We start from the raw sequence: 21,479 nt of genomic DNA, 5'->3' as shown, positions 1-21,479 counted from the left end.
CACTAGTCCTTAGCTCTTGTTCCCAAATCATAGTGACATGCCACTTCAAAATTCTCCCTAGGTTCCATTTTAGTGAGTATAATTATACAATAGCTGCTTTTAACAGAACTAAACAAAGAGATCATTCTCCCGATGAATATATTATTGTCAGACATGTAAGTTCTGATGGACTGACACAGTTTCAGCCCTCAATATCATACTAAACTTCTAACATAAAGTTTAGTATTCACTGCTTAAGTCCAGAGTAGAGAAAACTCACATGTCGTTCCTACCACTGCTTTCTCACTACCTTCCAAAAGGTCCCAAAAGTACAAGGATGACTGCTCCATCTGGTCTTCAACACTGACAAGGAAAAGCAGCAGCAGAACAAAGTGGCTTTAGACGTACATATATACATGTATATGGAGCAGTACAATTTATACAGTATAACCCATCAACAGTCAAGACGTTCAATGTTAATTCTGTCCTTTTACTAGAAAAATTGAAATTTTCTAAAAGACGACTAAATGCCCATTTATGGATTTCAAACATAAGCATTTTTCCTTAAAACTACTAAAATAAAGATTTTACCAAATGCAGCTATTAAAGAATAGGCCAAAAAGAGTTTAAAGCTGTCAATGCAGTATCATTTATTATCAAGTATATGTTCTAGATGAAAGAACAGTGGAATGGAAATATTAAGAGCTGCATTTGACTTTAAAGAGAGCAGCTTATTTTTCAAATTATGTTTCACTTACATTTCACATATCAAAGTAAGCTACATTCCCTGAATCCACTAAAGTGAAGTAGGAGAAGCAAGCAACCAAATAGGTAATGATGATAGAGCAGACTATCAGAATGGGAATAAAAAATATACACATGGCTATATATAGGTAATAAAGAGTTTTATAGGTTTCTTCCTGATACAGGGCTTATTTCTAATAACAGCTGAAATCTGACTCTGCTCTACCTCAGCTAACGAACACAACATTGGAACAACCTGTACCTAACAAAGCAAAAGTATAGGGATCTACCTGTTCATTAGCTGATTTACTCCATCAGACCAAAAACAGCAAATGGATAATTATAGGGGAAAAAAACTGAGTAGACTCAATTTGCTGGTTTTGTATGTTAAATTATCAGATTTGTTTCTCAGTATTTATTCACAGCATAAGAACACCAAATAATTCTGACTTTGCACGTTTAATGATACTGGCCAAGTTAAATTTTATTTACCTCCACTTAAGTACAACAGTAGTAAGAAGGCAAAGACTCTCAGGTAATAAAGAGCCTGAGATAATTACAAAGAAAAATTTTAAGAATATATCTAATTGGTATTATGGTTAATACTTGAATAAGATTAAAATTTGATATTCAGACATTATTTTTAAAAATCAGCGTTACAATAAAGAAGCATGTTAATGAAGTCATTCGAATTCCCTTTCCTTCTAGACAGTCTATCAACCCTGTAAGAGGTCTGTGCTGGCCAACATTTCCTATGTTGAATCAAATTAAGGTTTTCTTAGTTAATTACTAAATATACATATAATTAAAAAGCTAGACTAAAGTGTTATGTGTTCTATTTCAGGAAAATATTTTCATTAGCTTACCTCAGACTTTCATTTCTTTCAGGGCAGGTCAGTTTTGAAAATTTAATGAGGTAGTCAAGTTCTTTTAAAGGCAAATACACTGCACCATTCAAGCCCCCTTTGAAGTCTTTCTGTACATGTTCCTGTGTCAAATTCTGTAATACATACTGAACTTGAAGTATAGTGCGAAGCTTTTTCTTCTCGGCCTCAAGTTTTAGCATGTGCTCCCTTCTCTGGGCCTTCTTCTGCGCTTTAAGGAGCTGTTAAAACAAATGCTAATTAAGGTTGACAACTCTCCACCACCCCATATTAGCAACTGACAGTCTACAAAAGTCTCATCCCAAAGTGTTGAGACTAGATGATAAATCTCAGATACATAACACTGACTATGAAACTGACAAATTCATTTAAGCCCTGCTTCCTCGTTCAGCTAAAGAAGTCACTGAGTAATAAACTGGTTTGTCTCAGGTAACCAGAACCGAGGGAGTCCAAATATCTGACTCCCATCTCTAGGCTGAATCTAGTACCTCTGATAACACCATGATGAGAAGCAAAGTACCTATCACTGATGTCCATATTAATTGCAAGGTTTTACTTTTCCATATTTATGCATATCAAGCCTTTTTAGGCCAAATATTTTAAGAAAACGCTTTAGTTTAGTTTTGGGGTTTTTTTAAATCTCATGTTCCAGGGGAAGAATATTTAAACTAAAATGGTCCGCTTTCAACTAAGCAAAGAAGACTGGCCTAAGGCATAAGGCATTGAACACCAAATAGAAATAAAAGGTCTTATAAATGTAACGCCAAAAAACAGCCATGACAAACAGGTTTTGTGGGGTTTTTTGAGTAAAATTAACAGATATTTTCATAATAGTTTGTCAGTCTGGATGCAGCTGTATCTTCCAATATTTAGCTCACAAAACACATACGGAAAATTAGTGGAATCTAAGGTTTCCCTCAAATAAATGTGTGTGTGTAAAGTGAGCAGCACTGAGTCTACTCTAAAGCTCAGAACTACAATACCTTAAAGTCTGACATAATACATGGGTCCCAGAAGTGGCTTCCCATTTATAAAATACCAATAATAAAAAGTACCATCCATTTCCACTAAGAAACCTAAAACATTTTTTTCCCCATAGTTTTTGTTCTGATTGTAATGTTTCCATCATATTGGATAGTTTCTAAGGCATGAAGATTGAGAACAAAAAAAAAAAATCTCAAAGATTTTTCCTATAGATAGGTTAAAGTACTCTGATCCATATAGCATCAATATTTAAAACTCTAGTTCATAAATCCTAGTAGGTTAAGATTGGGGGGGAAAAACCTCAAGAAAAAGATTCGTTACGGCATTATTACTTTCTTTCTAGGGGGTATGAAAGCAACGTAGTAAATTTACTTGTGCTACCACCACGGACAAGAGACAATGGTAAAGATAAAATTTGGAGAATGTGAAACAGACTGGTTGAGGGTTATGTGGGTAGGATGTTTTCTTCAAGATGGCAAAGGCTCAGAAAAGCTTTTTCCAAGACCTCAATAGGGACTTACACCAATAACACTTACCAAAACTACAGGATTCTCAGTTTCTGCTTGAGAAGAGGAAAGGAGAGAGGTGACAACTGCTCTCGGAGACAGTGGGATTCTCTTGGACACAGTTTCACGATGGTATAGGGGAAGGCAACTGATGCTGAGGGCATCTTCAGAACTTTATCACACGACTCCCTCAGATCTCTCCTTAGCCACTTCCCAAGATTGGATTGGGTGTTCCTATGGGCCCATGCTACCCTGAACTTCCCCTATCAAAGTATCTATTAAATGGTTATCCTTTTATTTATCTGCATCCCCTTTAGACTGCAGCTCCACGATGACAGGGACTAGATCTCTGTTGTTCACCAATATACCACTAGCGCCCAGCATACAGCCTGACACACAACAGGACCTGAAATATTTGTTGAATCAATCAAGTATCAAGTAAGAAAGTATAGTGTCTCCTAGATCATATTCAGATGTCATGAAAACCACTGACAACAGCCTATTTCTCCTTATTTATGTGGAAATTAAGAAGCCAAGTTACATCTCCTCTTTTTCCAGTCTGGAAGGACCAGATTGGAAAAAAGGAGAACATATGAAGTAAACCACTATCAACCAACAGTACCGAATAAGTTTATTTTTCTGAACCTTGCCTTAGAAAGATAAATCCTCTCCAAGGCACAGAGCTCATATTATAAAGACAAAGAGAGATGTGGCTGGGCTGAATAGGAAGGCTTCCAACTTTAATTTGAAGGGAAAGAAGAAAATGTTACACAAACTGCAAAACTGGCTATCAAAGAAGAGGTCTGACCCAAGACTGTAGTGAAAGAAGAGCCCAAAAATTACTAGGCTGGAAGGTACTGGCAAGCACTTCTGGGGTCTTGATTCACCAAGACAAGCTCCAAGTCCTTTAGTACCTCACCTAAATGAAAGTAAATCTACAGCACAAATAAGGAAAAATAACCTCATGGATACCAACAAAATTTGGTGGGTTGGGAGCTACCTCTAGACTACAGCAGTGGAAGACCACGTAAATACAGAGATACCATATCCACGGTATAAAGAAAAGAACACAGTTTTTAGGGGCAAAAAGTAGCTAGGGCCCTATCTTCACACTACCACTTACTGGCCATATGACTTTGAAGAAGTTCCTTTTGTTCTGAGCTTCAAATTCCTTATTTGTAAAATGGGGCTATTCATATCCACTTTCTAGATTGCTGTAAAAATCAAGTGGACTTACACAGGTGCCTGGCACACGGAAGGTGTTTTAAAAAAGATTTAAATCTAAAAAGAAGAAGAAAAGAACACCATATATTGAAAAAATAAACACCTGAATGGAAAAATAAAATTTGATAGAGTAACTTGGAGTAAAGAGAGTTGATGGAAAATTTTAAGTATTATAGGAGTATATTTCCAACCAGATGGAAGATATGAAAGATCTTTTCATAGTAAAATGCACCAAAACTAAACAAACATAAGCAAGGCAGGAGGGGGGAATCAATCATACAACTATAAGAAAAACATTGACTTAAAACTATTATATCTAAAATAGTCTAAAAGTATTTAATAACTGTGGAATTAACAGAAACTACCAAAATTAAGTGATAAATGCATGAATGAGTTAAAATATGCTATGACTGACAAAAAGAGCTAATATCATCTTAGACTTGCATTCAGAGAAGTACCCAGAAAACAGAAGGTAGTGGCGCTATACTAGGCTATTTTAGATTTACACACAATCTGTTAAGACTTAATTACATCAGACATCCAGAAGAGAGCAACTCAGAACTATATTATAAGGATTAAGATGGCAAATGTTTTTAGCCTAGAAATGATGTTTTGGTTTGTTTGATGCCAAAGGAATGGAGAAGAAAATTTCAGTTCACCATACAAGAAGAAAATATCCAAAAAGTAGAAGAGACAACCTTATGAGGCATGGTCCCCATCCCAGAAAGGAATTTACAAAAATATTTCCTCAATTGTTAAAACACGGTCTTGAAAAGGCTTTCTAATACTATGATTCAGAAAAAGTGAAGAATACTTCATTAATGAACGTTTAAGACCTCATATTTACTACTGATTAAATCTGGCAAAGACAAAATTTGAATTCCCAACATAGAGAACCTGACAGGCAGTGAGACCAGACTTAATTCTATTTAACATGAATCGTTAAGTTTTCCTAATAACTGTTATGGTCTCAAGAAGAGTCTGCCAATTCTGTTTCCTAATATGTTAAATAATGCTAAACTTATAAGCCTATATTATATAAATTTATAAGCCTATATTCTAAAATATCTTTAATAAATGTATCTATCAAATATTTTTTATTCTCCTTCTTGACGGTTTCTATAATTCCACAGTGAAATAATATATATTAGATAACTAATAGTTCATGCACAATGTCTCATATTCAGATACCATTTGTATTCTCTTGAGACTCCAGAAATCTGAAAACACTAGTTCATCAGTAACTATCCTCAACCTCCTATCGCCAATAAAATATCAGCAGGAATTAGACGGATGGTAACCAAGCACCACTATTAGACATGGACACTTTCTGCAACATCAGTGGTTAAACTTGTTTCAGGAAAAGCACAGAAAACATACTTACATCTTGGCTCAGTCCAGAAAAGGTTTTCTGAAGCTCCTTGGCAAATTCTAAGTTATGTAGCACTTCTTCATATTTCTCTACTGCTTCCTGACACATAAGATAAGAAAACATCAATTCTGTGGACTTCTAAGTAAAAATATGTCAAATAAGTGTTCCTTAAAAATAGTAGAGGAGATTTAAGATTTATGAACTAGCCAATTACTATACATACTCAAAAAAGTAGGGAGAAAAGTATTTAGTAAAAGTTATATAAAGGTAAATTTAAAAATTCAATTTTTATACTAGAAATCTGAGTAGTAGTAATAATAATAATAATAATAATAGGGCTAAGTCCCTATCTATAAAGTCTAATGTCAGACAGGCCTCTGGGTTTTAACAGCAGTGAGCCAATAGGATTCCTCTGTCAATATTCATTCACTACTCAAAGGTATTACACAAGTAGCATAGTGAGGACCACACAGATGAAGAAGCAACTTCAAGAAGTTTACACTATAGGGGCCGATCCGGTGGCACAGCGGTTAAGTGCGCACGCTCCACTTCGGCAGCCCGGGGTTCACAGGTTCGGATCCCAGGCATGCACTGGCGCACCGCTTGTCAGGCCATGCTGTGGCAGCATCCCATATACAGTAGAGGCAAGATGGGCACAGATGTTAGCCCAGGGCCAATCTTCCTCAGCAAAAAAGAGGAGGATTGGCATCGGATGTTAGCTCAGGGCTGATCTTCCTCACAAAAAAAAACAAGAAGTTTACACTATGGTAGAAAAGACTTGTAAACAATTACCTACAACAGATAAAATTAAGTATTGTAACAGAAATATTGCAAATTTAAAGCGGCAAATTTTTTTAAGATTTCACAGACAAACAAAGTCGACAGCCAGAGAAGGGGTGGTTTTTTTATGGGACTTACACTAACTCAAATCTACACAGAAGAACAAAGGGCCAATATGAAATAGAACAAGGTGGAGAACTTGTCCAACCAGATAAATACATATTATGAAGCCTCCATAACTAAATTAGCATAGTATTCCACTTCTAGGTATCTACCCAAAAGAAATGAAAACATATATCCACATAAAGACTTGTATGCAAATGCATATAGCAGCATTCTTCATTAAAGCCCAAAATTTTAAAAAATCCAAATATCAGCAACTGGTAAATGGATAAACAAAATGTGGTATAACCATACAAAGGAATACTAGTCAGCAATAAAAAGAAATGAATTACTGATACATGCTATAACAAGGATGAACTTCAAAAACGTAAGGATAAGTCAAAGAAGCCAGATGTGAAAGACTATTTTTTTTTTTTTTCTGTGAGGAAGATCAGCTCTGAGCTAACATCTGATGCCAATTCTCTTCTTTCTTCTGAGGAAGCTTGGCCCTGAGCTAACATCTGCACCCATCCTCCTCCATTTTATACGGGACGCTGCCACAGCATGGCTCGACAAGCAGTGCATCGGTACGTGCCCGGGATCCGAACTGGCGAACCCTGGGCCACCCCAGTGGAGCGCGTGCATGCAACTGCTTGAGCCACCAGGCCAGCCCCACAAAAGACTATTTTATATGAAATATCCAGAAAAGACAAATTTATAGAGCTAGAAAGCAAAGAAGGACATAAAAGGGAACTTGGAGGGGTTATGGAAATGTTCGAAAACTGGATTGTCATGATAGTTTCATAACTCTACAAATTTACTATAAATCACTGAACTGTACACTTACAATGGGTTAATTTTGTATGTATGTGATACCTCAATAAAACTGTTTTTAAAAATAGTCTGATAATAACAAGTCTTTACAAAGGTATAGAGCAAAGGGAACTCCTATGTACTATCAGTATTAGCATAAATTGGTACAATAATTTTGGAAAAGAGTTTGGCATTTTTATCTATGAAGTTGACTATGGGCATACCCTACAGCCCAATAATAGGTATATACCCTGAAAAAATCTTGCACCTGTGTCTCAATAACACATATACAATTGATCAAAGTAGAATACCAAAAAACAGCTAGCAATGCAAACACCCATCTATTTACAGACAACTCCAGAGTAGAGAAAAGCAAACGAAATACAGCTACTTGCATCACTAAAAATCCTAAACATAATGAGTGAAAAAGACAAAATACAGAACATATAGTATGGTAACATTTATTATAAGGTACAAAAAAGCAACTCTAACGGATTTAAAGGCAACAAACAAGGGCTATTAAAATAAAAGCAAGGGAACAAGGGGAAAAAAGTTCAGGTCAAGTTATAAGAACAAGAAAGTACTAGGAAGGAGCTTCAACGCTGTTGGTAATGCAATATTTGAGTTAAGTGATGGGTTCTGATGCTTACTTTATTAGGCATTATAACTTACATGCAACATTTTGTTTGCACTATATATTTCATTATAAAGAACACAGAGAGGCCTTCCAAATACACAACCAAGAATGCACAGATAACATAACCATAATATACAGTCCTCAGAGGGATGTAAAACTAGAAAGGAATACCCCTCCACATCTACTCCCAAATGGTATTAACTTTGACTCCAGAAAAGCAGGATGGAATGGGAACTACCTCAACTTCCCATCATCAAATGTGGATCCATCCTTTCTTTACATAGTGGAGGAGATATCCTTCTACCTGTGCCCTGGATCCTATTTCATTCTGTCTTCATAGGAAATCTTACTCTATGATTCTTTCTCGAATGTCTTGAGCTTCTCCCTCTCCATTGATGCTTAAACCTGCATTTAAAAAGTTCAAGTCTCCCCTAACCAAGAAAAATTAAAAGTGCCTTTCTGGCAATCACCTCCTTCCAGTCTCAAACAAATTTCAAAAATGTCTACACAGTCTCCATTCCCTCTCCAGCCCTTATCAACCTGGATTCTGTTTGCACCATTCCACCAGAACTGTCCCGGATGAAGTCAGCAAAGTCAATCCCATCCTTTAAACCTATGGATTTTTATAGCTCTCATTTTAGGTCACGTCTCAGACTTCAACATAAAGGCACCCTCCTGCTCTACAAATATCTCTTGTTTTTATAACACTAAACTTCCATTTTCTCCCATTTCTCCAGCTGCAATAATAATTTTTCCATTAATTTCTCTCACCCCAGTTTTTAGCACTCATAAAATAAAGATAAGGACCAACATCACAAAGATGTTGTGCAATTTAAGTGATTTCATATGTATAAATCACTCAGAATGATGCCTGACCCTAAAGTAAGTTCACTATAAATATTTTTAGCCATTATTATCCAAACATTAAGTGTCAGAGTTCCTCAGGACTCTGTCCTAGGCTTCTTTTCTGCTTTCTATACTCTCACCCAAGACAGTCTCATCATTTCTCATGGCTTCAATTAGCAGCCATACAGGTAATATATCTATACACTAAACTTCTCTATGTTCCAGACCTGTATCTTAAATACTTCCTAGACATCACCCCTAGTATCTCACAGGCACATTAAAACCATTGGTCGAAAATTGAGCTCTTTATCCCATCCCCTCAAAGCCTTCCTCTCCCCCAGTGTTTCCAAGCTCAATAAATGGTTTTGCCAACCACCCAAGCCAGAAACCTGGAAACCACTCTTGGCTCTTCCCTCTACTCTTACATCCAGTTACCAAGCTATGTTGACTTTACCTCTCAAATCCAGCTACTTTACTCAAACCTCTCTGCCGCTACCTCGGTACCAGCTCCCGTAATCTCTGAGCTAAACTACAGCCAACCCTTACCTAGTCTCTTTATATCCAGATTTACCATCTCCAAATCACTCTTCACACTGCAAAGTGATTTTCTTAACTATAAATCTGTAGTTATTCTCCACTTAAAACATATCTATATGATTTCTGATGCCCTTAGGCAAAAAGCAAAGTCTTTAAATGGCATACAAAGATCTGCATAATGTGGCTTCCCCCTCCAGCTTCATCACTCCATCCATACTGGCCTTTTTTCCAGTTTCTTAGAAAGGCTTTTTGTAAAAACATTCTTTTCTTCTTCAGGGCCTTCACACATGCTAGCACCTGCCAGGTCTACTACTCTTCCTCCTTCCCCACTTTAACTGGCTAAGTCTTACTCATCTTTTAGGTCGTAACTAAACCCCTTCTTTCTCAAGGAAGCTGTCCTCAACTCTCCAGACAAGGTTAGATTCCTCATTACAATCCATTATCATTCTGTACTTCACCTTAGCAACCATCACATTTATATTTGCTTATTTCCTGCCTCTCTTCCTCATCACATTATATTCACGAAGGCAAGGATCACATTTGTCCCTTAGGTACTATAACCCTAGCATTAAGCACAGCACCTCCCAGAGTAGGTACTTAACGTATTTTTGTTGAACAAATAAAAGGTAGTTCAGAAAATGATCTTAGAGAGCCTCAAATATCCTCAAGATTCTGAACAGAATTTAAAACATTTGAATAGAATCATACACTGAGATTTCTGTTTCAAGAAAAAAACACTAGAGGGAATAGGACTGGTGAATTAGAAAGGAAGGTCTCACAACAAGATTAATTAGGAAGCTTATGTAACATTTAAGTGGCTTGCCCTGACTAGGCCAACAGCAGTGGGACTACAAAGGAAAAAAGATTCTGTATTATGTAATGAGTTTAGCATTATGCATTAAATAACATAGCTCAGAGTTGAACAACAAGGGATGGGTACCAAATTCTTTTTTGTGTGTGTGTGTGAGAAAGATTAGCCCTGAGCTAACATCTATTGCCAGTCCTCCTCTTTTTGCTGAGGAAGACTGGCCCTGGGCTAACATCTGTGCCCATCTTCCTCTACTTTATATGTGGGACGCCTGCCACAGCATGGCTTGATAAGCAGCACATAGGTCTGCACCCAGGATCCAAACCTGTGAACGCCGGGCTGCCGAAGTGGAGCACGTGAACTTTACCACTACACCAACGGGCTGGCCCAAATCCTAATTCTTTAAGGATGAAAACTTCAGTGGAGCTGAAATCATCAAGTGCCCCTGGCCTTTTGCTCAAGCACTCACTTGAATCTCAGGTCTCCACTTCAAATCCAGATTTGAACCAAAACAGATGCTGAAGTTACAAATGGGACTCTAAAAAAACTTCATTAAGACATTCTTTTTACTATTTCAAAGAAGAAATCTAGGTTTATGTTAGCAATCTTAGTGAAATCTTACAAGTCTGTAGCTTAGTCTTAACAGGTTACTTAAGAGTTATTACTAAAAGAGGTTACAATAGCCAAGCAGATCATAGACAGCTTATTTACAATATTACAAATATCTGTTGGATTAAAGAAGAAATACAAACTTAAATTACAAAATTTCCAGCCAAGAATATTGAAAATACAGTATCAAACTTATAGTATACAGCCAAAGCAGTGCTTGCAGGAAAATTCACAGCGGTGGGGGGGGGGGGGTTAATTAAGCCCTCAACCCAAAGTTAGAAAATGAAGCAAATGGGCCGGCCCTGTGGCTTGGTGGTTAAGTGCGTGCGCTGCGATGCTGGTGGCCCAGGTTCGGACCCCGGGTGCGCATCGAGGCACCACTTCTCCGTTCATCCTGAGGCCGAGTCCCGCATACAGCAACTAGAAGGATGTGCAGCTACGACATACAACTATCCACTGGGGCTTTGGGGGGAAAAAATAAAATAAATAAAATCTTTAAAAAAAAGAAAATGAAGCAAATAAACCAAAGGAAAGCAGAAAGATAGAAGGAATGGAAGAGAAAAAAATAAATCCAAAAGCTGGCTTAAAAAAAACAAGAAAACAAAAGCCCACTAACAAGAGTAAATTGAGGGCCGGCCCCGTGGCTTAGCGGTTGGGTGCGCACGCCCCGCTGCTGGCAGCCCGGTTCGATCCCGGGCTTGCACCAACACACCGCTTCTCCGGCCATGCTGAGGCCGCGTCCCGCATACAGCAACTAGAAGGATGTACAGCTATGACCTACAACTATCTGCTGGGGCTTTGGGGGAAAAAATAAATAAATAAAATTATAAAAAAAAAAAGAGTAAATTGAGGAAATACGACCACACAAAATTATAAACAAACAGAAGTAACCCACAGACTTTTATAAAAAATTACTTTGCCCCAATCTATGCAAATAAATTTTTAAAACTAGATGAAATAAGTGTTTTAGGGAAAAGTCTGAAAAGTTTGACTTCAAAAAAAGAAAAAAAAATCTCAACAAATCAATTTCCAAAGAAAAAATAGAGAATATTTTCAAAGAGCTCCCACCCAAAAAAGAACTAGGCTCACAGAGTTTCACAAAACAATTCCACCAAACTTTAAAGACCATGTATTATGGAAACACTGACATGATATTAAAAAAGGAAGGGGTGGATGAAAAGGCAGAGCACAGAGGATTTTTAGGGCAATGAAGCTGTTCTATATGATACCATAATGGTGGATACACATCATTATACATTGGTCAAAACCCACAGAATGTACACCACCAAGAGTGAACCCTAATGTACACTATGGACTTTGGGTGATGATGATATGTCAATGTAGGTTTGATTGTAACAAATGTCCCACCCTGGTAAGGAATGTTGTTAGCGGAGGAGGGTGTGCATGTGTGGAGTCTGGGGGTATATGGGAACTCACTATCTTTCTGCTTAATTTTGCTGTGAACCTATACCTGCTCAAAAAATAAGGTCTATTAAAAAAAAAGGAAGAGGCAAAAATAAAGGCTCAAAAAGTATCTATATTAAGCTAAGCTGTATGGAAAATGGAGAGAGAGGAGGCAGAGAGAAGAATATTTGTTTATATAGGTTAAAGAAATTCTGGATGGATATACAAGACTCTATTAGCAATTATTATTTTGTAAGGTGAGAAATGAACAGAAGAAGAACAAGGTGAAAGAAAAGTTTCATCTTTTTTAGTATTTCCTAATTTCTGAACTATGTGAATGATTATCAATTTTAAAAACTAAACTTAGAGCTTTTTAATTAAATACTATACTATTGACAACAGTTCTCTGAGGGGACAGATTATAGATTTTCTTTCTTCTGACATAGCTGCATTTTCTAAATTTCTACCTTAAACATATATTGTTTGTATGAGATGTTATTTCTCAAAAGTACCACAAATTACATGCTTAACCACATCTAAAAACCTAACATTCAATCGTTTTATATTTAGTAAATCTAAATGTAATAAATATTTTACATTCCTACTATATGCTATACACTATTCTAAGTACTAGGAAAACAGCAGTGAACAGACATCCACTTTAATGAAACTTACATTGTAAGGGAAGGAGAGACAAAATAAAACTTTACAGTTTGTCAGAGAAGTACTTCTATTAAGAAAATTAAAACAAGGAAGCAGCTAAAGAGTGTGAATGCGGAAATGGAGGTATAGTGTTGTCAGAACAAGCCTCACTGAGATGACCTTCAAATAAAAAGCTGAAGGAGGTTGGGAATTGAGCCATTTAGACATCTGGGAAAAAAAGCATCCCAGGCAGTAGGAACAACATGTACAAAAGCCCTGAAGTAGATCTGTGTCTGCGATGTTTGAAGAACAGCGAGAAGGCCAGTGTAGCTGGAATGAAGCTAGCAACAGAGAGAAGTGTAGGAAAAGCAATAAAGATGTAAAAGAAAGTGGGGAGCATATTTTGTAGGGCTTTTTATAGGCCATAGTAAGGACATTGTGCCACCTTGATGGGAACCAATGGGAACTTTTGAGCAGAGGAATGACCATCTGACTTACATTTGAACAGGATTACTGAGACTACCTACTATGTTGGGGAGGGAGGGAGGGAGGGGGAGAGAGAGAGCACAGTAACAGAAAAACCTGTGAGGAAGCTATTACAGGAATGCAGATGAAAGATGTGGCTTAGACCAGGATAGCAGAAATGGAATTTATGAAAAATGGTCAGTTTCTAGATTTATTTTGAAGGTAGAACTGACCAGACCTGCTGACAGGCTAGATGTGACGTATGATGAGAAATTCTCCAAGGTTTCTGGCAACTCCATCTTTCTATTTCATCAAGCCTTTAACTGACATAGCTAAGATGAAGGGAGGAACAGGTTTGGGGGTCAGGGTGAATTCACGAGATGTCAACTAGGCAGCTGGACTCAGGAATCTCGAGTTCAGAGGACTGATCTACTGCAATATACATTCTGCAGTTGTCAGCACATTACTCGAGAAATCAGAGTTAATACTATAGAAGAAACATGTGGTTCATGAAGACAGCAATGAAATATTGAGATTAAAAGTTTGCCTGGCTGGAGCTCTAAAATATAGCATGTCCTTGACATTTCTTAGAGAGTTACCATGAGAACCATCAACCTTCCCACCCCATCCCCCATATTTCCCAAAAATCAAAACACTACTATAATAGAACAATTCCTTCAAGAATATTTACACATACAAAAGTTATCACTTTAAAAGTTATTGAAAATACCATGACTACTTGAAAACAAAGCCACATTGAAATGCTGGATATCCAGCTAAGTCCTCTCACCAGCTATGTGAGCACATCATGCTCAGAGCTCACACAGTTCAAATCTGTGCCTCAGCAAAATTATAATTTACTACATCACAAAAATTCTAGGTCAGTGAAGAAGAGCCAATACAGCAAGGGACAAGTCCTTGAATGCCAGTATCTATGATACACAACTAAAAATCTTAGTTGGAAAAGATGCAAGACAAGAGATCTACAAGCTAGATCAAATAACTTTTAGATTAATTTTGTCCCTTCTTAGCCAGAAGATGTGATCAGGTCAAAATGTCAAACATCAATGAAGCATTTTTTTATTTCCATACTGCAAAAACTCTCCTTCACCAAATTAGATAAAATTTGCATTATCAGGTATACCATGGACAAGCTGAACAATATTTTAAAAAGTTGTAAATAGTCTAATATTTATAGTAAGGTTTAAAAAAATAAAAGGCCAGATATCTATCAGATAAACATGCCTCCTAAGAGGGGACACGGCAATCCACAACAGAAAACTAGGGAGAAACCATGAAAGGAATAAAGGGGAAGCAACTGGAGAAAACCAAGGCAAGCTAGAGTAAATATTCTTTTACATTTTAGAGCAGAAAGATGTCAGGTTTAGAATATACCAGAGAACAGCAGAAATCTAAGGTATTCCCTCTTCTCCTTCAGTTCACTCTAGCAAAAGTTTAATTTAAATCCATATGTTAACTCTTAGTGATAGTCTACATTTTCACTCGTATTTAACAACCTGCACCCCCAACCATACCATCTCCTAGTGTAAAAGAAGTAGAGTCAAATTTGTGAGATCTAACAGGCAAAGAAGACAAAGTCTTTTGGAAAATCCAGTGGATTCTCACTCTTCTTTTCTGGCCTATCAAATCTTTGATCTCACCAAATCCATCTAGAGTTTTATTGAGAAAAGGAAACCAGCAAGTCTGACCAAAGGATCATAAACCACTTACCAACTGGTCTGGATTAAGGTGCTCTCCATTTTTCAGGCGATCCTTGTAATCTTCCAGTTTGAGCTACAAAAAAGACACTTGTATCTACCATAGTCTGATATAAAATTCTGAAGCAAAAAAAACAAATACCAGTCCTTGTTTCTTATGAAAACAAAGTTCTTGAAGTAAGCTACCAAATTGTAAGAATAACATCTTAGTAACAAGGCAGGCAGCAACTGTCGGTGAGTTCTAGTCAGGGGAAAAAATATTAAACACAATCAACATTAGTCTGGAACTACAAAAGTTACACAGTAATAAAACCCTTTTCTCTTACTGGCCTCTATTTATAATTAGACTACTTAACACACAGGGACTTAACTAATCAATCATATGCTCCTCACCCAGGGGTTCTCAATCAGGGGCAATTTTGTCTCCCAGGGATATCTGGCAATGTGTGAAGATATTTTTGGTTACCTCCAAATTACAACTTGGGAGATGGAAGAGAGGTGGAGAATGCTACTGGATCTTGTGCATAGAGGCCAGGGATGCTGCTAAACATCCTACAATGCACAGGACACTTCCCCAGAAGAAAAAACTATCCAGCATAAAATGTCAATAGTGCTGAGGCTGAGAAATCCTGCTCTAACCTCATGCTTAAACTGTTACCTGTTGAATTATGCAGCATTTGTCCAATAGGAAACCTCCTAATGAAGTACAGAAATGGCAAGGATTTCTTTTCTAGCATTATACTAGCCCCAACTTGAAGCTATTTTTCATATTAAATTTGATGTTTAAGTAAATACATGACAAACAAATTGCATTTATTGTCTCCATAATAATGACATCACCCACTATGGTATTATAAAATTAATGTTTAGGCTCCTTCCATATGCTTTATAGCTTTAAAACACTATCTCAGATGCTTGAAACAAAAGCATTGCTACTGTCAGATAGGTATTCAAAACTAAAGATGTACTATAGTTAAGCTAGTGAGTTTAAGTATACATATACATATAGCTTCTCCAGCTGGGGAAAGACATCAATGAGCCTCCATCAATAGACCCTGCTTTGAATAGATCCTGCTTTGACTAGTTTCCCACAGTGGCAGGGAATTTGTGCTGACCAAGGCACACTCACCTTATCATACTTGTGATCAACTGCAAGCATTCAAAAGACAACTGATGAGAGCTAGGGCTAGAGAGAAGCTACTAGTTACTAGCCCTTCTTCACTACCTTCCTACTGTATAAAAAAAAAAAAAGGAAAAGAAACAGAATCAACTAGACTCTTAAAAAAATCTCTTCACATTCCTCCACTAAAAGCAACTTTCCTAAGGTTTAACTAGGTCTTGGCATAAAAATATTGAAGAGTTCCTAGGTCCAGATAGTTAATCACTCAACTTACACTCACAAGCAAAAGAGAATCATGACACAACAAAGCAAGGTGCAATACTGTCTCACAGGCTACATGACTCAGGAAATGAGGAATGATTTGGATCTTTACATCAGCATTTACTGTAATGTTAGGTTGATTATAACCCCGAGTCTCTTTACAAGGCTCTCTACAATGCTTTCACCTTCCAATCTTAAATGATCACCTAGCAACACAAAAATTAGTGTTAAAACATTTTCTGGCTCTACCATCATTAAAGCTTCCAATGACTGCAGCAGCTATACTGCATTATCAACTGCTGCAGAGTCACAAGGAAAACAAGCTAAAAAAATCAGGCTATTACTCATCTCTGAAAAGAAACATTAATATTACACCCAAGGAATTCATCTGACCCCAAGTATCAATACTTTTCAAGTATTTCAACAGTAGCATGTATAATAATTTTACTATGAAGAATATTTTTATTCAGTTATGCTGACAAATCAAACAGAAAACGTTTAATATATCCAAGATTTAGTCTGCTTGTATGTTTTCAGCCAGCTAAATCCCATGGTTAGTTAAATCTTTACGAAGGAAAACCTATGAGCCAGCTAGAAAGCAAAAACATCAGTTCCTTAACCCTTTAAGATGGTGCATATAGACGGCCGGGAGAAAAAAAAAGTTACCTTCTTTTTCTCGATGTTTCTAATTTTGTGTTTAAGGCATATGAGTCCATTATCAATATAGGTCTCATATGCTTGGGAAGGAGAAGCAGCGGAACTGAGAGCAGACTGCAAGGGGCTCATGGCCCGCTGACTTTCCCCATGCTGACTGTGGTTCACTTGGGGCTTGGCTGACTTCATATTCCCCTCTTCCCTCCTCTGAACCGCCTGAAGGTGACTGGTAACCAAAAGGAGATGAAGAGAGTTGCACCATTGAAACAGATGAGGCTGAAGGAGGGAAGAAAAAAAGAAGTTTGTAAACATAGAAGTAAATTAAGTCTAGAGGGACACACTGGGGCTTTAACTTCCCTGGAAAGTCTAGACCCTCTCCCTCAAAATTCTCTTCCACAGAAGTGAGCTCAAACACCAATGGTGCTTTAGACACCGTGCTTCCATCTCCCTACTTTTTAAGGCAATTAGTGCCAAGCACTAGCGCCTTTACGTAGCCAAAATCTATAACACGGGAGACGTTTCCAGAAATTCAGTTTTCCACACGGGGAGAAGGAACTACCAATCAAGCAATGGCTTTACAGCTCCTCTCTTCTCATGAGGGCAATCCACATTCCGAATAATTTCTATTGTCAAGTGATGACACATAAAAATAAGCTTTCCACATTGGGACCTTGAGGCAGCCACTCGAACCTCTGTACATTACCCCTCACCACCAGCCCCAACCCCAATCATTAACAACAACATTTACAAAAAAATCCTGAACACACACAATTCTAGAGCTCTGATTCACTAACTGAAGGGTAGCTTCGTGAAGAAGAAGGCTAACTTCCCTTTGATTGCTCTGGGGCCAACAACGCCACTCCGTCACTACTGGACATTTGCAGTGAGGGACTCTCGGAAGATGCGAGCGCCCCGAGTTGGGTTTCTGTTGTGTTAGACTAACCCGTAACCACTTATAACCCCACTGGTTTTAAGGGCTAATGCTAGGGAGCCTTACACGCCCTAGTCAGCGGCCCTCACATCGGAGGTATCCATCCCACTCCCCTTGGGAGCGCCCCAAAGCAAGGGCATAACAGGCCCCGTGCACCCCAGCGCGGATGCCAAGTCCCCGCAGGGGCCCGCGCGAGAGGCGCCTCTCCCCGGCGGTCACTAAGGCCCCGAGGGCACTGACCCCCGCCCTTCCCGGCGCCCTCCGGACGCCGAGCCACCGGGCCTGGACCACTACCGCAGGTGCCGCAGGGGAGGCCGACCGGAGGAAAACGCACGGCCCACCGGCCCTCGAGGCCCCGCCCCTCCCCGGGGATGCTGAGCCGCCCCTCCACCTCCCCGCCGCGCCGGCCGCCCAGCCCTGCCCGCCCTCGCCCTCGCCGGGCCGGCCACCTCCCCCCGCCGCCGCCGCCGCCGCCGCCGCCGCCGCAGCCCGGCTTCACCTCCGCAGGCCACCGAGGCCGCTGCCGCTGCCGCAGCCCAGGCCCGCCCTCGAAAGCCGGCGGGAGCCAGGAGAGCTGCGGAGGTGGACCGGCGCCACCCCGCACTTGCGTCTCCTCCTCCCGTCTCCCCCCCCTCTCCCCTCCCTGGCCCCGCTGGCGGCGTCTGCGGCGCCGGGCGCTCCGCCGACTCAGCCGCTCTCGCCCAGGCCCGCCCTTTCCGCCGCGCCTGGCTTATATAGGCTCGCTCCCCTCCCCCCGCGCGCGCAGCCTCGGGCCGCCCCACACCGCCCCCTTCCGGTGCCCCGGCCTCCGCGGGCTCCGGCCAGGGGGGCGTATGTTCCAGGCCCAGCTGCGGCGGGAAATCGGTCGCGAGAGGGCGCGTTCTCCCCGCGATTGCGCAGATGGCGGGGCACCAGGTGGGCCGGGTGTGACGCGAAGAGCCCAGCGCTGTGGACCCCGCAGCGCTGCCCGACCTTGCTGATTGCGTCCGGTTGCAATTGGATGTGCCACCTTGAACAGGTGATTTCCATCACTCGAAAAGGGCAGCGCGCCCTTTGTGGAATTGCCAGTTAAACCGAGCTTGAGCCTCTGGTGGTGTAAGTGGGCACTCTTGAAACGCAGGGCTGCCTTTGCCCCCCAGATTCCATCCTTCACAGTAGGATGAGGAAAATCACCGTTTCCTCAGAAAGGACTCAGCCTGTAAGAGCAGAATGCCCCAAATCAACGTTGCCATCAAAGCGGAGTGGGTGACTCCGCAACCTTCAATAATAAGATTGTGTTTGTTTGGGCTGTTATTTGTTGCTTTGACACAAATGAATTCGTTAGTACTCAGAGAAAAAGCTGATAAAAATCTTGGTCAGGTTGTATAAAATTAAGGGAAAAAGGTGGAAATATATCAATGTTTCTGAAGGAAAGGACGGTGTTTCTCATCCCAAACGACTAAGAGAAAGAAAAAAACACAGAACACCCAGCAATACCTCAGCCCCAACACGTGTCCAGCTATTACACCAAATAGCATTGGCCCTGAAGCTCTGATAAAACTTATCTAGACTAAGAAGAACAGAGAAAAATCAGAAGTATACTCAAGGAATCAAAGTTCCAGTTTAAAAAGTGTTGGTGGAGCCCACACAAAAATTATCGTGATTTTTAACACTTTTTGATACAGTAATTTGCCAGTTATTATCTGTGTTCTTTTCAGTCCCTGGTGACATAATGTACCTTAATGTTGCATTTTAGCTTTGAATCTCTGAATCCCATGTATGACCTTGAGTGTCAGACAAATATTAGAGCGTCCATTTGTTTCACTGTTTATAACCAAAGAACAGGAATGGCCGAACATGAGGGGAGGAGGGCTATGCCTTCAACCTTGATGAAACAAAAAACAGTGAACTTAGTAAAAAAAAAAACTGAAATAAAAAAATGTGGATCAATAAGTAGGCACCAAGTTACAGCACTTGTTGTAGCCTGAGCTAATAATGAACCTGAGAATGTTATTTCAGTCATATTAATCTTGAAATGTTTGCCTTCTAACTAAGAAAAAACTATCCCTTGGGTCATATAGATCTGGCTAAATATTCCACCAAATGGAATAACGCGGAATAAATCTATACAGAATTATTTCTCAACATGGATTCAGAAAATGAATCAGGAAAGAATGTAAAAGCAAAAATAATTAAATTTCGAGTCCGGTAAGATCCAGTCTGTATAAGCATAGTGTAACATCTGTAGGAGATTGTACCTCAGTAAATAACATTGCAGCAATGTCTTCTGAAAAAATGAAAAAGATGATTCAGAAAAAAGCTTTCCTGCTAGAAAAGATCTTTAAAGCTAATGAATCTGGCTTATTTTGAAAGCACATGGCCTCCAAATTTTTATTTGTCGAGGTTTTGTTTATTTTCCCCTCCCCTACTCACTATTTCCCCCAACACCTTGACTGTCTTGCTGACTGTGAGGCAGTATTTGTGGAAAGCCACCTCCAAGCTTAGCAAGGAATTGCTATACTTAAAATATGATAAGAAGTGTTGTTTCAAATCAAGAGGAAAGAATACATTCATACATTCATTCATTCAACAAATGTTATTATATGGCAGTTATATCTCAATAAAGCCAGTGGGAACAAATATTTATTGGGCACACTATGTGTTGGGTGATAGAAATATAATGGTGAGGGAGACAAACATAGCCCCCGCCGTCACGGAGCTGAGTGGGAATTCAATAAAAGCTGCAGGAATAAATAGCAAAAACAACCAACTCAATAAAATAGAAAAACAAAAATACTAAAGACTTATAATGGATGGTTTGATTTCTGTAAAAACAGCCAAACTTTACATCCCCTGAAAAAGTGAAGCCTTTAAATATGCATTGTCTGGCAAATGTATGGTTCCTGCAGGGATGGTTATGCTGTAGTCACTTAAAATTAATGTAGCTTCATGTTGTTGAAACTGGAAAGATTAATTCACCAAAGGATTTTGAAGCTAGTAGCATATGAGTAAAGATATGAGAAATTATCTTCGATATTTTGTTATGGGTGATAGAAATCTGCTTCTCACTGGCTCTACAAATCTTTATGGAGTGTTGCCACAAAAAAAGACAAGAGACCAAGAAAAATAACAAGAAGGCTGAAAAAGAGAGAGATTCCCAGGGAAGAGTGAACATAATAAAGTTGTTTAAAAATATTGCACCTTCACATACTTTCAGATTCATAGGGTGTCTCTTCAAATATTTGAGGAGAGAAACTTATGAAAGTAAAGGATTAAATAATATAGACTTCAGGTAGAAAAAAAAGTTGCCATAATAGTTTGAAGCATTTTTTAAAGAATTCCTATAATTTCTAAGATTAATATTTTTGTGGGCTTATTTTTTTCATAAAATTATAGTACCCTATTCCCAGTGGTTTTGTTTATACTGTTCTGGTATGGGAATTACTGCATTAATAGTGCTTCACCATGGAGTCCCTTTGA

General features: G+C 39.1%; 1 protein-coding gene across 16 annotated transcripts in view; it reads right to left on the bottom strand.

The window, feature by feature from the left end:
- The window catches only part of CAPRIN2 (caprin family member 2), a 43,711-nt gene extending 25,068 nt beyond the window's left edge, over positions 1–18,643 (bottom strand). For 7 of the 16 annotated variants that reach the window (XM_014795875.2, XM_014795876.2, XM_087442607.1 and 4 more), the window contains exons 1-5: positions 17,102–18,314; positions 15,068–15,130; positions 5,706–5,792; positions 1,590–1,828; positions 260–342 (exon numbers count right to left, since the gene is read on the bottom strand). In XM_014795875.2, coding sequence (XP_014651361.2) covers positions 260–342; positions 1,590–1,828; positions 5,706–5,792; positions 15,068–15,130; positions 17,102–17,401 — 772 coding nt within the window. In that variant the 5' untranslated portion in view covers positions 17,402–18,314. Of the gene's footprint in view, positions 1–259; positions 343–1,589; positions 1,829–5,705; positions 5,793–15,067; positions 15,131–16,183; positions 16,287–17,101; positions 18,317–18,519 lie in introns of those variants that run through there. The other 9 variants (XM_087442605.1, XM_087442604.1, XM_087442610.1 and 6 more) reach the window with 5 other exon arrangements.
- Between the last annotated feature and the right edge of the window lie 2,836 nt (positions 18,644–21,479).

Source organism: Ceratotherium simum, chromosome 17 (assembly GCF_057802395.1).
Source record: "Ceratotherium simum simum isolate JZ-2026a chromosome 17, ASM5780239v1, whole genome shotgun sequence".
NCBI classification, from domain to species: Eukaryota; Metazoa; Chordata; class Mammalia; order Perissodactyla; family Rhinocerotidae; genus Ceratotherium; species Ceratotherium simum.
Note: the sequence above shows the minus strand (reverse complement) of the source record. Positions and strands in the feature narration are given on the sequence as shown.